The sequence below is a fragment of the Sceloporus occidentalis genome, unplaced genomic scaffold (assembly GCF_023333645.1).
Source record: "Sceloporus occidentalis isolate IW3139 unplaced genomic scaffold, rSceOcc1.0.p SCAF_277, whole genome shotgun sequence".
Classification (NCBI taxonomy): domain Eukaryota; kingdom Metazoa; phylum Chordata; class Lepidosauria; order Squamata; family Phrynosomatidae; genus Sceloporus; species Sceloporus occidentalis.
Window position 1 is genome coordinate 179,869 of NW_028317257.1, and position 15,854 is coordinate 195,722.

At 39.1% G+C, this 15,854-nt stretch overlaps 1 protein-coding gene across 3 annotated transcripts; it reads right to left on the reverse strand.

Moving 5' to 3' along the window:
- Positions 1–3,770: 3,770 nt before the first annotated feature.
- On the reverse strand, positions 3,771–15,384 carry LOC149275598 (protein MEMO1). Of its 3 annotated transcripts, XM_089504543.1 has the most exons (9): positions 15,324–15,384; positions 10,712–10,793; positions 9,296–9,364; positions 7,872–7,984; positions 7,545–7,656; positions 6,266–6,408; positions 5,544–5,620; positions 4,620–4,724; positions 3,771–3,902 (listed from the first exon to the last, which is right to left on the reverse strand). In XM_089504543.1, exons 1-9 carry the CDS (start codon positions 15,382–15,384, stop codon positions 3,771–3,773), a joined length of 894 nt encoding a protein of 297 aa, XP_089360669.1. The 3 variants fall into 3 exon arrangements, with proteins under 3 accessions (XP_089360669.1, XP_089360670.1, XP_089360671.1); XM_089504544.1 differs by lacking the exon at positions 9,296–9,364; XM_089504545.1 differs by lacking the exons at positions 7,545–7,656; positions 7,872–7,984; positions 9,296–9,364.
- Positions 15,385–15,854: the final 470 nt, after the last annotated feature.

The following is a 15,854-nucleotide window of genomic DNA, read 5'->3' on the forward strand; positions in this document are numbered from 1 at the left end:
CTAACAAGTAGTAATAAGAAAGTTAACAATAGGGGAGATATAACATTAAAGGACAGAACAAGCATGCAAATAATGAGAAACTGGTGTTAAGATAACACTTTCCATAAAAGTGACTGCATTGACCATAGGACTGCTTATAGAGTAAGGTCATGGTTGTCCTAACTTGGTTGCATTTTGCTCTAAGCATCACCTTTATTTCAAATGTATGTATGGAAAATTCAAAACAGTATATTTACACAAATTACATTTACAATATTACGCAAAGTAATGTTGGTCATAGTATCCTGATTTCCCTGTCTATGCAAAAAAAGTGCTTGGCTGCATTAATATAATGACTGCCCTGCAGCATGCACATTCTTTTTTTATAAAGATTCCTGAGTGATTAAGTCATCTTGGCATCACAGCTGTGGGTTAATTGGAGGTAAATTTTGAGATTATACATACTAGGATTTATAGACCGAAATAGAAATGAGAACAAAATGAAGAATTTTGTAATAATACACCCACAGGTCAGGATCCATATAATAAGTGGCTTTGGATGTTATCAGTGTTTTGTTCGCATTTTCATCGTGGGATCTAAATCATAAATCATTCCCAGGGACCTATACAGAGGAAGAATTGTCGTGCACATTACATACTGTTTAAAAGTAATAGAAAGTTTGGTTTACCATAAAACAGAGCGCTAACAAAGGCAGTAATATATATTGCATGACCAGGATCTCTTTTGTAGTATTAACCTTTATTTGGTTTGTTTCATGTTATAACAATGTTACTTAGCCAAATAGCAGGGGCTAATGCCCTTTTAATGTAAATATGGTTATACCCTTACTCGTTTCACCAGCACATGGATCTGTGGTTGCTGGGATTTCTGTCCTTTCATGCCCCCTCTGCATTCCTTGTTCAGGATCCTGACACACCTGTGGGCAATGTTGTCATTGGTGGCCTTTATATACCAGTGTTCCTCCCAGCTTCCCTTGCTGGACCATTAATTCCGCTCTTTGTTGCTCTTTCAGTTTGGTAATTTATCTGTCTGGTTCATGGTTGCCTGTTTTCTAGCTTTCGTTCTACAACCATTGGTACCTTGTTTTATCCTGACTGGACTTTGACTCTGCCTCTGTTTAGCCCACCATACTAAGTATTCAACATTGGCTTGCATTTGGAGTATCCCTTGCCTTATACTTTTTTTACTTTGATCTCGACCACCTCTCTGTCTGCCCTGCTTCCATCCGATTGACCTGTTGAACCTTGTAGGCAGATGGTCCCCAACCCCAGAGTTAAAGCTGCAGCAGACTAACACAGGGTCCTGAACAAGCATTTATTCCCTGCCTGACCTGGTACCCACAGTTGTGGCACAAACGGGTATTAACGACCAATGATGTGCCCCTGTCACAGCAAAAAGGTCAGTTAATGGCAGATGACATAGCACTTCATGACATTAAATCAAAGATCACTTTCTTTTGCTGAATTGTCCATGTGCGCCATATACAAAATAGCGGCAGATGCCTGCTTTAAAGGAGCTAAGAAGGCAATCAACAGTCACCTCCTAAACTCAAACAGTGTTGTTGAAACACCTCAAGGCGTTGTGACACCGAAGAGCGGTCACAAGCACCATTGCGAGATTTTGCAAGATGGTGGCACCTATTAAAAAAATAAATAAAGGTACTGCATTCAATATCCAAGTCAAAGCAGCCCAACTTTCTAATCACAATGTGATTAGTAAAATATATTTAAAAACAATTAAACATTTTAAATAGTTAAAATAAATAAAAATGTTGAAACAGGTAAACATAATTATACAGTGATGTCAGCATCATGGGAACCATCCAGTTCCATCAAAAGTCCAAAAATATAAAAAAATAAAATTGTTTATTTTTATGAGCAAGTGCTAAAATAGCACTGTATATTCCCAAAAATCCTGGCATGGAGTTAAAATACTACCATTTGAAATACCCACGGAGTGTCTAGTTTAAAAAAATGTATGGTTTGACAGCGTTAATTATAGGCTAGGTTCAAAGATGTCCCAAATAGGACACGGGCACACACTGACCAGATGTCAAAATGAATTAAAACGTGCACCTCCTAAGTGTGGCCTTTTAGTCCCCACGCAACCGTACATACGCATGGGTGGTATCACTTTACTCGGGAGATGTTGCTGAACACATATTGGGGAAAAAACACACAAAAATTACTACCACAAAGTTTGGTAGTGGTAGAATTTGTGCATGGAAAGAGTTAAATACTAGCATTTGAAATAGCATGCAATGTCTAGTGTTAAAAAAATACATATTGTTTGATTGGGGTAAATTGAATTGGCCAGCTTCAAAGATGTCCCAAATAGGACATGATGGCAGAAAGACCAGATGGTAAAATTCTAAATTAAAAAAATGCACACATCCCAAATGTGGCCTTTCAGCCCCCACCTTACGCAGGAGATATAGCTGAACACATATCGGGGTCTTGTTTGACAGTGACAAATACCAGGAGCTATAAATTCATACCTGAAGTACAATTTGTGTGGAAAAAAAAACACCACAAACTTTGACAAAGACAAACGGAAAGTGTTAGTGGGGTGTCTAGTTTTCAAAAATATATGGTTTGATCAAGGTAAATTGAATTGGCCAGCTTCAAAGATGTCCCAAATAAGCCCTATAACTTGCAAAAAAAACACCCATAAAAACACTGGGTATTTTTAATCTCAGGACAAATATTAGAGTCCACTTAGCAGGATTTGTCATTAGCTCTTGTAGATGTGTAAAAGGTTATTCAAATAAAAGTGAGAAAAGGAGTTTTTTCTTCCAATTTTTCACCATCTTTTATTTTACAGGAGATTAGATATGATAAAAAATAGTATCTAAAGAAAGCCCTTCTTTTGTCCTCACATACACAATATAAACAATATATAATTTGTGTAGGTAAACTCAATGAGAGAGGTCTTCTAGGAAGTAAAATTAGCAGGGTCATAGTTTTGGCTTTACAAATTACCAGTATACGTTTTGCCATCCAGCTGACCTCAGACATAACCTGCAAATATGTTGGCTGAGCACATACTATGTCCTTTCTGACAATACAATGCATATAAATGCAGCTAGTTGATTCCATAAAAAATGCAGCATAACAGAGTGATATAAAAGCCCCATAATGTTGTATACAGAAACCACCTAGATGACGTCCTGAACTTTAAGCACAAAAAATAAAGATATCACGTTTGGTTGTGTAGCCCTTTATTAGCAACTAAAATAGAAGGTATTTGTTGTACAACACTGGTAATAACCAACTATACATGAATTGTATTATATTCTAATACAGGATAAAGGATAATTTATAAATGCTTTTTTATTATTAAAAAGCTTCCACTCCTCTTTTTTAAACTGTTTCTGTTTTACAACTTGCAAAACTATTCTGAAAGCTGAATATATGTGCACATATCTGCAAAGAGTGCAAATTTGGGTTATGGTAAAGGCTAACTTAACCCATGTAACTAGCATTTTTCAATGATTTGCCACCACCAACTTTCACAAACACTTCGACACAACTTAATTTCTGTTACCTTAACCAAGAAAGACATTTTATTTTTCAATGGAGTCAAAAATCAAGATAGGACTACACCTACTAAAAAAGGAACAGGGAAGATTTAAACTAGATTGAGGCTCCACTAAACCCACAAGGCAGGGCAGTACGAAGCCACTGCTTGACAATGGCCCCGTGGACAGAAAAGGAAAGGTTTGTGTCAGCATTGTGTTTTCAGGTGGCATCCCTGAGACTTCAGTGGATCAATGCACTATGAGTGCTCCAGCAGCGTAACTCACTGAGCTGTCTTGCCAACTTCTGCACTGGCTAGACTGGGCATAATTCAAAAATGAAAAGCTCATATTAACTCCACTTTTCTGGAGTTCTGATGCAGCCTAGAGGGGAAAAAGAAAGCAAGAATTTGTGAATTACAACTTGTATCTATCTTTCTTCTAAGATACTGTTTTTCAGTCTCAATACAGCATAAGGGAAGTACAATGAATTAAAGTCTAACGCTTGTAAGAGTTAGTTTTACTTTCAGTGGTATCTTCTAGTCTAGCGCTAACACACAACTTTGTTAAAATATATTTTACTGCAGTTTTTGAAAAAAACGCTTTATATGCACTGATTTTTTTTAAGCAATTGCTTTAAGATTGCTAAAAACAATGCTTAAATATCTAATGTAATTTTTAATAAGTGAATCTCCGAGATAGCTTTGTCTGAAAATATTAATAAAATGTTTTGGGAAGTATTAAAAAACCTAATATATGTAAAAAAAATTGTGATGATAGACTATATTTATTGATGCTTGTTGAAACAGGAAGAGAAAAATATCCAGCTGGAATCTGATCAAAAGTAACCGTGACTTTCAAGGTATTTAGGGAAGTAGAGAGAATTCTTCCAACATAAGATACAGATAAGATTATTTTTAATTTAATTTGGGATCACTTAAGGGGAATCGAAATTATTCTTATGACACAGACTTGACATTTTCTTGATTGATGCACAAGTTAAACTTCCTGGATATACCATATTGTTAACAGTAAGTGGAAAGTGAAGAGACAGGACGGGTTTATCCAAACGCATTCATGAATTAAAGAAGTAATACATACGTTTAATAAAACCCCAATGGGATGTCTTCCGCATATAGTGTTGTGGTATTTCTTCAAGTAATTACTAAATGGCACAGGATCTAGTTGCTCTATAATGCCCATACCCTATGTTAAAGAAATAAATAAAGACAAAAAAACGTGCAATAAGATCTGGTATCAAAGTTGAATATTAACAATAGCAATGTGTCTTTGGCACAGTTACCACATTGGTGTAACATTTCACATGTTGCTCACAGCATGTGGCATGTATAATTGAGTAACTGATTTCTTTGTATCTGTTAATACATTATGCAAAATGCAGGGTAGCACTTTAAATATTCTTCTCAACAAAAGTTGATGTGGTTCCTAGAAAAAGAATGTGGTCAATCTAGTCTGAGCTCATGCTTTCTTTCCACAGTCTTCAGGCCTTTACGTGAGAGGCAATGAACTGTATGATTTCAGCTGTGTTTTGCCAGAACTACTGCTGTAGCAGTACAGCACATGCATGGCTACATGATAAGACATAAGTCTGATGAGATGACATAAATGGTATGATGCAGTCATTGTGTTGTATTTCAATAGTAAAAGGTGAATGAGGTTCAGTTAAGTACCCTCTAAATCAATGACTGAAATCTCGTAATCTCAAATTTCACTGATATTATGTGTTACTCAACTGCAGAATACCAATGTCAATGGATCAGTGTTAGAGCAGAGTGACTTTTTAACTCTTTGTATACAATTTTTTTACAATGACAGCACAACATACAAATGCAAAGGGAAATAGCTTTCAGTTTTACCAAATAGCCTAATTATCTTTAATTATGATTCCATAATTTATAATCATATTTCAGCAAGCAGTGAATAAAAAGGTGGGATAGAAATGGGACTAATTTAGCCTTAAAATTAAAAATTTTACTGTAATTAACAAAAAAAAAAATTATTTACCATTTTATCTAAATGTTCGATTGACCTGTAAATTTCTCCTTGAGACTCGTCATAATATGTGTAGCGAAATCTTTGCCCTGGAGAGGAAAAAAAGGATCGGCAAGAATAAGTCACTACATGATCTTGAAAGAATGAAAACTTAAGACATATCTGAAAATATAGCATTTCATATAACTAATCTGCTGATCTTAAGCAACAGGTTTTGATAAAGAAAGTTTCCCTCAGAGATCTGGGTTGTGCTGCTGGCAATAAAATGTGTAGAGCCTGCCCTAACTGGGCAAATACAGTCTAGCAAACTTACACAGAAGAGGGACTATGAGCCAAAAGGAAAGAAGAGCAAAAAACACACGACTATAAAACCTATTTAATGGACATTTGAGATTAAAGCTTTTTTATGACTATATTCATGCAATTTCATTTAGCAATATCACTTGGTTCAGTTGCTAACTGTGTTTTGCTGATCTGTGAACTGTTTGACTGATAAGCATACAGGAATAGGCATGTTTTTATTTGTAACTATACAATACATTTCCATTTGCATGAAGTCTATAAAAACACTAAAGAGTGTTGCATACATAGACACTTGACAAATTTAAAAAAGCCTTTAAGCAATTGAGGTGTGTTAAATGTTTGCCACCATTTATCCATCATATATGGAACGCCCTAAAGGTTATCTTGATAAACTGCTTGTCATGTATTTGATACAAAAATGCTTTACTTACCCCAGTGACAGAAATCTGATGAAATTACAAAAAGGTTACTGGGATCTGCTAGGTATTTACTAAAAAGCTTTCCAAATTCCTGTTCCTTTGATTCACTAAGGGCTCCAACCAACACAGGAACTATGGTAAACTCATCCTTATGGCTTGAAGAAGAAAAAAAATATATAAAAGAAATTAGGGATATATGTCACATAACAAAAATGGTTTGAATTAATTCTTTTGAGTTTCCTCTTGAAAAGAAAATACTTACAGTAAGTTTCAACATATAATACACCGATCAGCCATAACATTATGAACACTGACAGGTGAAGTGAATATCACTGATATTATTATGGCACCTGTCAGTGGGTGGCATATATTAAGTAGCAAGTGAACATTTTGTCCTCAAAATTGATGTGTTAGAAGCAGGAAAAATGGGCAAGGGTAAGGTTCTCAGCAACTTTGAAAGGGCCAAATTGTGATGGTTAGAGAGCATCTCCAAAACTGCAGCTCTTGTGGGGTGTTCCAGTCTGCAGCGGTCAGTACCTATCAAAAGTCGTCCAAGCAAGGAAAAGCGGTGAACCGGCGATACAGTCAATATTAGGCAGGTGGTGTTAATTATAAGTCTAATCTGTGTATATATCCCTCTTTTGTTTTTGTGGTATATCAGCATTATTTTTAACAGCCAATGAATACTAAGAAAACATTAGCTGGTGAGGTATCATATGTGATTGGTTGTTGATTTTCCCATTGACTAGAATGGAGAGTTCTACAGAGCATGTGCAAGAAGCATTCTGCAGCATGATCCCTGCATTCAGTAGAAGCAGCATGGGGACACATTAAAACAAAAGAACTCAAATACCTAAAGAATATCTACAAAATGGACTCCAATATTACATTACATTTATTTATATAGCGCCGCCTCGTAGCACTCTATGAACATAACATGAAAATAGGACTCCTTTAAAGTCCTTATACAGCAGTGAGTATCTCTTTACATTTTATGGTTGGACACCTTTTTACTCTTTATAAAAGGCCAGCAAACTTAGTGGGAAGCTTGTGTAGCTCCCGCTCCATCATTATAGAGATCTGAAGAGGAACTGCATTAGAGTGAATAGCAGAAAATAAGGACAGCAGTATAACCCGCTCAATGAAATGTGTAGCATAGTTGTACATGGAGATCCATTAATAGTTACATTATTACTGTGAGTAAAATGAGCAGTCACATTTAGAGTGTCACTGGTCTTCATATGTACAGCAATTTCCTTGAAAGGCAATGTACACTAAAGAGGTAATTTACCTTTCCATTGCTTTAGCAGTGTATGGTAAATGCATTTCAATGCTGTGCTCATCTTCATCTGTCTGCAGAGACATTCTCTCAAACATCCCTGTCTTCCACAATTCTCCGTACACTGAAAAGATACAAAGGATGACTTATTTAATATTGTAGCAGTCCAAATCATAGCTACATTGGACCAGGGACCTTTAATCCCAAGTATGATCACAATGCAACACCAAAGCATCCAAATGAAGGGTAGCCTAAAGAAGATTACGCACTTAAAATAATCTTCTAGTTCGGCGTCCCCCTTGTTGGTGTTTCCAGCAAATCAGGTGTTCTAGAACCTACCTTTTTGATCAATATGGAGATCATACAGAGGTGTCCTATACATTTCTACAGTGGACAGTGCACATCTAGAGAGGGCTACGTGATGGGATGGACCAAGAATAAAGACTCTTTTCCTAAAAGAAAAAACAAAAACAAAAAAAAACACCTACTTCATACACGTGATATAACACACTAGAACAGGCGTTCTACTCGGCCTACTATCTGCCTACCAAAAAGCTCTCTAGTTAATTAGGAATACACTGAAACTGAATTTGCAAAATAACCGTTAATCCTGCATCCAGGTATGAAAATCCTGAATCTTAACTCTCCACTTATTAACGGAGATTCCTCTGTTCCCCCTCTCACCTTCCACGGCGCTGGCTATCTTCTGCCATCAATAATCCGGCACGCTATGCTTTCCTGCAGGTGTGCGGTGAAGTGAGTGACGTGAGGCACCCAGCGGGGTGATGTAGCGTGTGTTATGTGACCCCACTGGGCATCTCACAGCACCCACTACACCGGATTTGTGACGCAACACCCTGGGCGCCAGGAAGAGGTTTCTATTCGCCATGGCGACCTGGCACCGGGGGGGGTTTGTTGAGCCCTGTAGTAATAATAATAAATAATAATGTGCAGCCCTATAATGGTAGCTTCACTAAAATGATAGTAATCCAAAATACATCCAGATTTAAGTAGATATCTATAACTGTGGGGCAGACTATATCCAAGACAGCACTATACAGCTAGCGTTAAGATTTTTTCTTCACAAAATGTACCACTGTTTTACAACTGCTATTGTTGACTGATGGTTTTTGAATAATAGCAAGGGTTGTGGATGTGTTCTGCAAGCTACAATTAATGCAGAACAACGTCTTTTTGCTCAGTAAGCAGTTTCCTCATGGCCCAACACTGAACCTAACCTGCTGATGCAGTGAAACTTTCACTGGTGAAAGCCGATTACAAAGCAGAAACAGAAATGACAGATATTAATGATAAGAAATATAATAAAGTTGGAAGGTTTATGATTTATCAGGGTTACTACTTGCTCAACAAATGTCAGGTGAGCCATGTAAAATCACTATGATGTATTTTTTAATACATATGAATGTATAGGTTGTGTCCCTCTGTATTTGTAAATTCAGATTAGAAGTTTGCATTGGAGATGACCCCCTCCATGACCTAGAGCCACCCTTAATCATGGGCTTGGTCCTCAAGGATAAGTACATCCAGTGAGATACTACAGAACTTATACCCAACAAAGAAACTAATGCTGGTAATATGCAGAGATGCGTAAAATAGATCTCATAATACATACTATTCAGAAAAAACAAGCTATATTTTAACAACTGGTCAAGGTTTAAAAAACAAGATATAAACCACTTACGAAAGGGATATACCCCTGAATTCATGTATAGGATAGAGAACCACAAACAGCAATAACTTACGTAATGGAAGGGTCTACTTGTTTATAGGCATGAGCAGCACAGGACCCACAGTAGGTGTACCCGGCGTGACTAAGGACAAAAATATAATATGCATGTTACAAAGGGTTTGGGTGGTCAAAACAAACTAGACATCAAAGAACTGTCCACCACACACTATTTACAAGGTAAAATGTAAAAATACAATATAAATTATATGTGTATTGTTCCACTTATATAGCATTGAGGGTGCTGGACATCCGCCTATATATTTTCGTGCAGGTTTAAATCCAATATACATCCATCTTAATGACCGCAAATCAGGGCATGTGTTTATTTTTAATAATAGTAATATTATAATAATAGTAATTAGAAAATTAGACAAAATTACACAAGCTGAACTCCACATTTTGTGGGCTGAAGTAAAGAAATAAAATAAAAAAATATATGCAGAGCTATGGCCAAAGCTATAATGTGGACCAACTGCCAAAGAACCCAGCAGAATGCTCCTGATGACTGACCAACTTTTGGATCTGCTTCACAATTTATCACTATGAAAATGCAAAGGTGATCAGCTCCCCCCATATGATACATTTATAGGTGTTTTATTACATAAAATAAGGAAAATGTTTATTATCATATTGGCCCAAGGGTTTTAAGGCAAAGGTGTAATTATACAAGATTAAATATTTTCCTATGTTGGCGCAATAAAAACCTTTGTCTAAATATTTTATTTCAGCATACAGTTTGATGATGATGGCCTTAGCTTATCTCCCACACTTTGCACTGGGCTCCCATTAATCATAGGCATGAAGACAAAGATCCTATACCCCACTGTATAAATGGGCCCAACTCTTTCCTTGAGGTACAACTTAACTGTACTTTTGTGCCATCTCCTAGATCTGCATAGAGAAGGTGTTGGTGCTGCCACAGACCATCTCATGAGGTTCTGCACAATATGACATCCCATACCAGCCTGCAAATTGTGGCCGAAGCATTGGTATAAAACTCTTGTGTCTTATTTTTTGCTTGTTTTGACGCTACAGGGACAGTTACAAGGGAGATCACAGACCTCTTCCAATCAATGTGGACACACAGAATCAACCCCCATGCATACCTGGGAACATCAAGGCCCCAGGTAGCCGGAGCTCTCACTTTTCAAGATGCAAGTAGGGGGCCCTGCAGAAGTCAGTGGGCTGTACCGTGCTCATTGCGTGCAGAGCTAGCCTCACACACACGGGAAAACATCATGGTTGGAGGGGAAGTGGGTAAAGGGTGGGAGCAGCAGCTTCACCTTGAGTCTCCAGGCAAAACCCAGAGAGTTAAAAGGTACACCCCATGCTGCTTGGTGCCTAGGACTCCTAGAACCAAATATTTTATATATCATCTGTAAATGCAAGAACTATTTACATAATAGTTAAGACAAACAATACTACTCACGGTGCAATGATGGCCCTTGCAGGTCTTTTAGATGTTTGCGCATGGGACAGCCACCCATCCAACTGCGCACTCAGCTGGGGTCCTACAAAAACAAATTCACAATGCATAAAAAAATCAACTCATACACATCACAATAAAAAAGTGAGCCTATCGCTTCCCCAAATGCCCTCTGCACACTTCAGTAAGCCTAATGAATGTAATTAATCAATACACATAGAAAAGCCTTATTATCCCTATCCCTGGTCTAAGTCTTTAGTTGAAGTGGATCCCTTTAATTGGGTCAACATTGAAAAAGATGTTTCATCCATATGCTGTATCCACTTTTCTTATCCCAGATTGATATAGTAATAATATTAAAAATGGCACACGCATTTACTTGATTTTGAGGTCTAACAATGTATGCTTTGTATGCAATACTGCAGCATTATGAATGCACTGTGCACATTTAGAAAATGTGTGTATGTACAAAGCGGAAATTACCGGGAATAGCAGTGGTGTTTAATCATTGTAACAGTGTGTAGAGGTAACGTGCATTAACCGTGCATTAGGAAGACCAACATATTCATTATTAACACAAAAATAAAATCACGGTTGGCCTTTAAAGGCCATAGTTAATACAGAGACATACAATTCTTCATCAAAATGACAAAGGCATCTGTTATTTCCTGGTCCTTGAATTGTGTAAGCAATGTAGACTTCAATATTTAACTAGAATTTAACACAATGCAAGAACACAGTGCATCAAAATGAAGTGAAGAGGGGGCCGCAATCTACAACAGAGAGAATGGCTGCGTAAGCAAAACAGCTGAGCAGAGGGCATTTCAGGACAGCAAGAAAAGAGGGGAGGAAAGGAGGCCTTTGTGTTTTACACAGTCTACGATTCTTGCTGTGGGGAGAAGAGACAATACTACTAAGTTTAGCCCCCTTCAACTGTCCACAGCAGCCCAGTTTTACCCAGTGATATGCTTGATCTTTGTTTTAGGAGAAATGGCAGAATATTCCACTTATAATGGTATCAAATATACGCATTGCACAGCAATAGATGAAAAAGAAAGAAAGTGACATGGCCGCCTCCACTTCCAATGACATACTTCTTAAGAAACAACAAATCAATGGAACAAATCATTTACACAGCAAAGGACTTATTGTATAATCCAAACACTAAATTGAAATGACTGTAATCGTCCCATCCTTTTGTATATGCTATTGAATGATATATATGAAACTCTCTGCCCCTAAAAAGTGAACTACCCTCTGATTGGTTAGTAAACCAATTATCTTCCTGAAAACAAGATATTACTCAGCTGATTGCTGCTTGAATAGGAATAATCAAAGAAGCATGTTCAATTGAACTACTTCTGCACCTGACATAGGGCAGCGTGTACCAGCCACTTGGCCTACATCCACCTAAAGCCCAGTTTCAAAACTCACTATGAACAGCAAAAGCTGCATTTACACCGATCCAACCAGTGGACTGATTTTGCCCTCAAGCAGCTGTATCAGTGTAGCGATTCACAGAGCTGTAGCCGTATCATAGAGAGGACACCTAACCAGAATCTAATAGACGGCTGGAGTCTGGTTGTTGACAGCAGGAACCCAGTTTGGGTGTGTACCAGCCACCTGTATCAGGTATATTGAAATACCCAAAGAAGGCTAGGTATACAGGGTGTTGTTGGCCAAGAAACCGTATAGAAGCAACCTGTCAGCCTCACCACAATGGCTTCTTACATTACAAAGTCTCCGAGGAAGTTTGCTCAGTGCCAACTTGGAAGAATCTCAGCGTTGATAAGTGTAAACCTTTAAGGCCACCACTCATTATCCCTAATCATCCAATAATGTGATATATTGTTAATAATGAGGTTATATGTTCCCTAGCTTTATTTATGAACGGGAATGCTAATTAACGGAGAAAAAAATTACAAATGGTCATTTATTACTATCGTCGCCTGCTTCATTATCAGTAATCCTGCATTTTAGAAGACAGACGCCACATTTCCATGACAAAAAGAAGACATAGCGAGTCACCAGAATGAGGAATCTGCACACACAAAGGAACTCAGGTGCTTAACTGTGCCAGGAAGGGCCAGCTCCCCAGTAGATCAAAATAAATAAAGGCTGAAACCCTTGAGTCCCTGGAGCCTTTATTTATTTTAAAAGAAGACATAGTCATGGCTGGGAAAGACTGTGGCACGTTGGCTGCACACGATATACATACATAAACACACAATCTGCATTGTGCTTTTGATTTTGTGTGTGGCTGGCTGTATCTGTACTTGACACACAGGGGTTTATTCACTGAAGGAAGAGTTGTGGTTTCAACTCCCTCACTTAACAAATCATTCAAATAGCCAACACTGTCATGTTTAATGTATAGTGTATCGTTTAATGTAAAATGTATAGATTGTTCAAATGGAAGCATCTCTCCCCTTTTCCCTTTGTTTCCCTTCACCCCATATCCTCTAGATTGTGATGAGAAGAACAAAATGGGAGCCAAATCTCAGACCGAGTACTGACACCGCTGAACTAGCCTGCCCTATAGGAAAGTGGCTACTCAGGAGCGACATCACAGTTTTTTTGTCCACTTGCACCATTACAGAGTAGATGTCCCTATTAGCATATCAGATTGGCCTCACCCCTCGGGGCAGTCCAGACCCGAAATGCATGCCAAGCCTCCTCTGCACAAGGAACACAGCAACCACAGAGTCCTCTCATACGCCTCGTCAGCGTGGTAGGGCTGATATCCCACTAAGCGCAGTGAGCCAGGTCTGGGCACATCTTAACGACCCAAGGTGAGTAAACCAAAATGGGAGCCACTTTTCAAACCGAGAACTGACAGCGCTGAAATAGCCTGCCCTATAGGAAAGTGCCTTTTCAGGAGGGGGCATTGCGAGTTTTTGGCTCACTTGCACAATTACAGAGTAGACCTGTCTATGAGCATATCAGATTGGCCTCACTCATTGGGGCAGTCCAGACCTGAAATGCACGGCAAGCCTACTCTGCACAAGGTAAGCCTGTGAGCAGAGCCTTCTATCTCCAATGAATTGGTTCTCTGTCAGTTCTGGTTGTGTCATACTCCTTGAATATATGTATCGTAAGCGCTGCCTAAATTGTTGGTGCCACATAATAATAATAATAGTGTCTGCGTATGGTGTACATGTATTCAAGCCTGCTGTGACATCACTAAAATGCTTTACAATCCTTAACGTGGGTTAAACATGCCCAGTCTGGCCCTGCTGGACAGGTTCTCTCCATACATGAAGACTTGGTTGCACCTGTTGGATTTTGTTGAGTATGATGTTAGGACACTGTGCTAAGATGGAAGATGAATGCACCATTTTAGCTAGCACTGAGGCTTGCTTTAAGGCTATAATGCCAAAGCTGAGAGATTGGTGAGACTTGGGCACAAACCTCCGCATTTTCAAAGGGAGCTTCAATGTTTGAACAAAAACACAGGTACTAAAATACACATGGCCGCCATCATACATGTACTGCATATTTAGAATCGGGCATCTCCATTACACACGCAAGGCTAAAATGGCAACCAAATTGTCCTCTATTGTGCTGTGTAGCGTAAATGTTTTTGCCAACATAGGGTAATGTTGATGAAAAGGTATCTACAAATAATAGGGGGAATGGGGATAACGCCTCACGATTGAGGCCAAGGATACAGCTGACAGAATAGCATGCGAGAAAGTTAGGCATATAAGGGGTTATGAGATCATAAACGCACCACGTGACAATCCTTTGTTATTAAGACAATGAAAATGCTGATGGCCATTTGTGATTCCAAACACCACCATCCCAAATATTTTAATTGTTCCAGGATTAAGGGAATTTATTGTACTTCCTGTAGGCCTTATGTACTATGAAACATTCTAGAAATGGGCTATATTTGGGGCATACTATTAGCTCTAATTTGGTGTCACGCACATGAATTTTTGGTGAAATAGAACCTTTTATGTCACTAAAAAAACTATACGTTATAAAGGGCCAGTCCCAATGTGCCCAATCTTCGACCCTGCGGCATGTATTGTTAAAACCAAATAAAGCTCAGTAATTCAACCATGCATTATGCAGGGCAAACCCACGCCATAAAAGAAAACACCCTAGGCCAATGATAATGCTAGGGATGTCGGTAAGATTAGCGATTGCTGCCAATGCACAGGTAAGCGAATAAGCACCATCATATGGCCAGGCCAGACAGGTAATTCTGACTTGCGTTACTTAGATGTGAATAATGTTCATCAGACAGCAGTAGGAGAGGTAGCCATTTCAGGAGTTTTGGCTCTTTGGTAAAAATAACCCTCCCAGGGAGGGAACAAAGGATCATGTGGAACTCCTGCATGGCGGTACAGGTTAAGAGAGACATAGAAGCCATACACTGGCATGTAGCACACTCAATGCTTACAAAATCCTCATGCTTGTGGCTAATAGCCACAAAACCACCACTTTTAAGGTAATCTACATCCCAACCCTACTCTTTACTGCCACTCCAAACCCATAGACAAGCACATAACTACCCCTCCCCCAATCTCTTCCCACCTTTCTTCCACCCCCACCACTGCCGCCTCTCGCACATCCCCGTTCCTACCCTGCACCCCCAACGCAGTACCTGAGGCGGTGTACCAGCTCCCGGCATGACTTGCCTCCCGGCACACAGCTCGGTTGGACATCTTGGTGCTGGAGCCGCCTATGTTGTACAGTGTGTGACTTGGGGTGCAGTTTGTGTGTCACTGTGGTGACCGGGCTGGCTGCAGGTTGTGTGTGTGTTTCACTGGGGCTGCACAGCCACTGAGATGCAGAAAGGGGGATTGCTGTGCTTTGTCGCTCTGCGAGTCTGTGCTGTGTACACACCCTGTTGTGCATGCACCTCACTTTGCTTTGTGTATATCCCTATATGTGTCGGTGCCTGTGTGTGAGGGCTGGATGAATGGTGCAGCCACTAAGAAGAGGAGGAGGAGGCGGACGGAGCACACGACTGACACTCCTCCGGCTCCAACAAAACGAGAGACATACACAAACCTAGCGTGTCATTAAAGCATTCACAATCAGAACACCGGCAGACATTATATAAATGCACCGGCCTTCCCTGTCCTAAACTAAGGAAGGGATTTCTGCAGGACATTAGGCCTTAAATCATAAT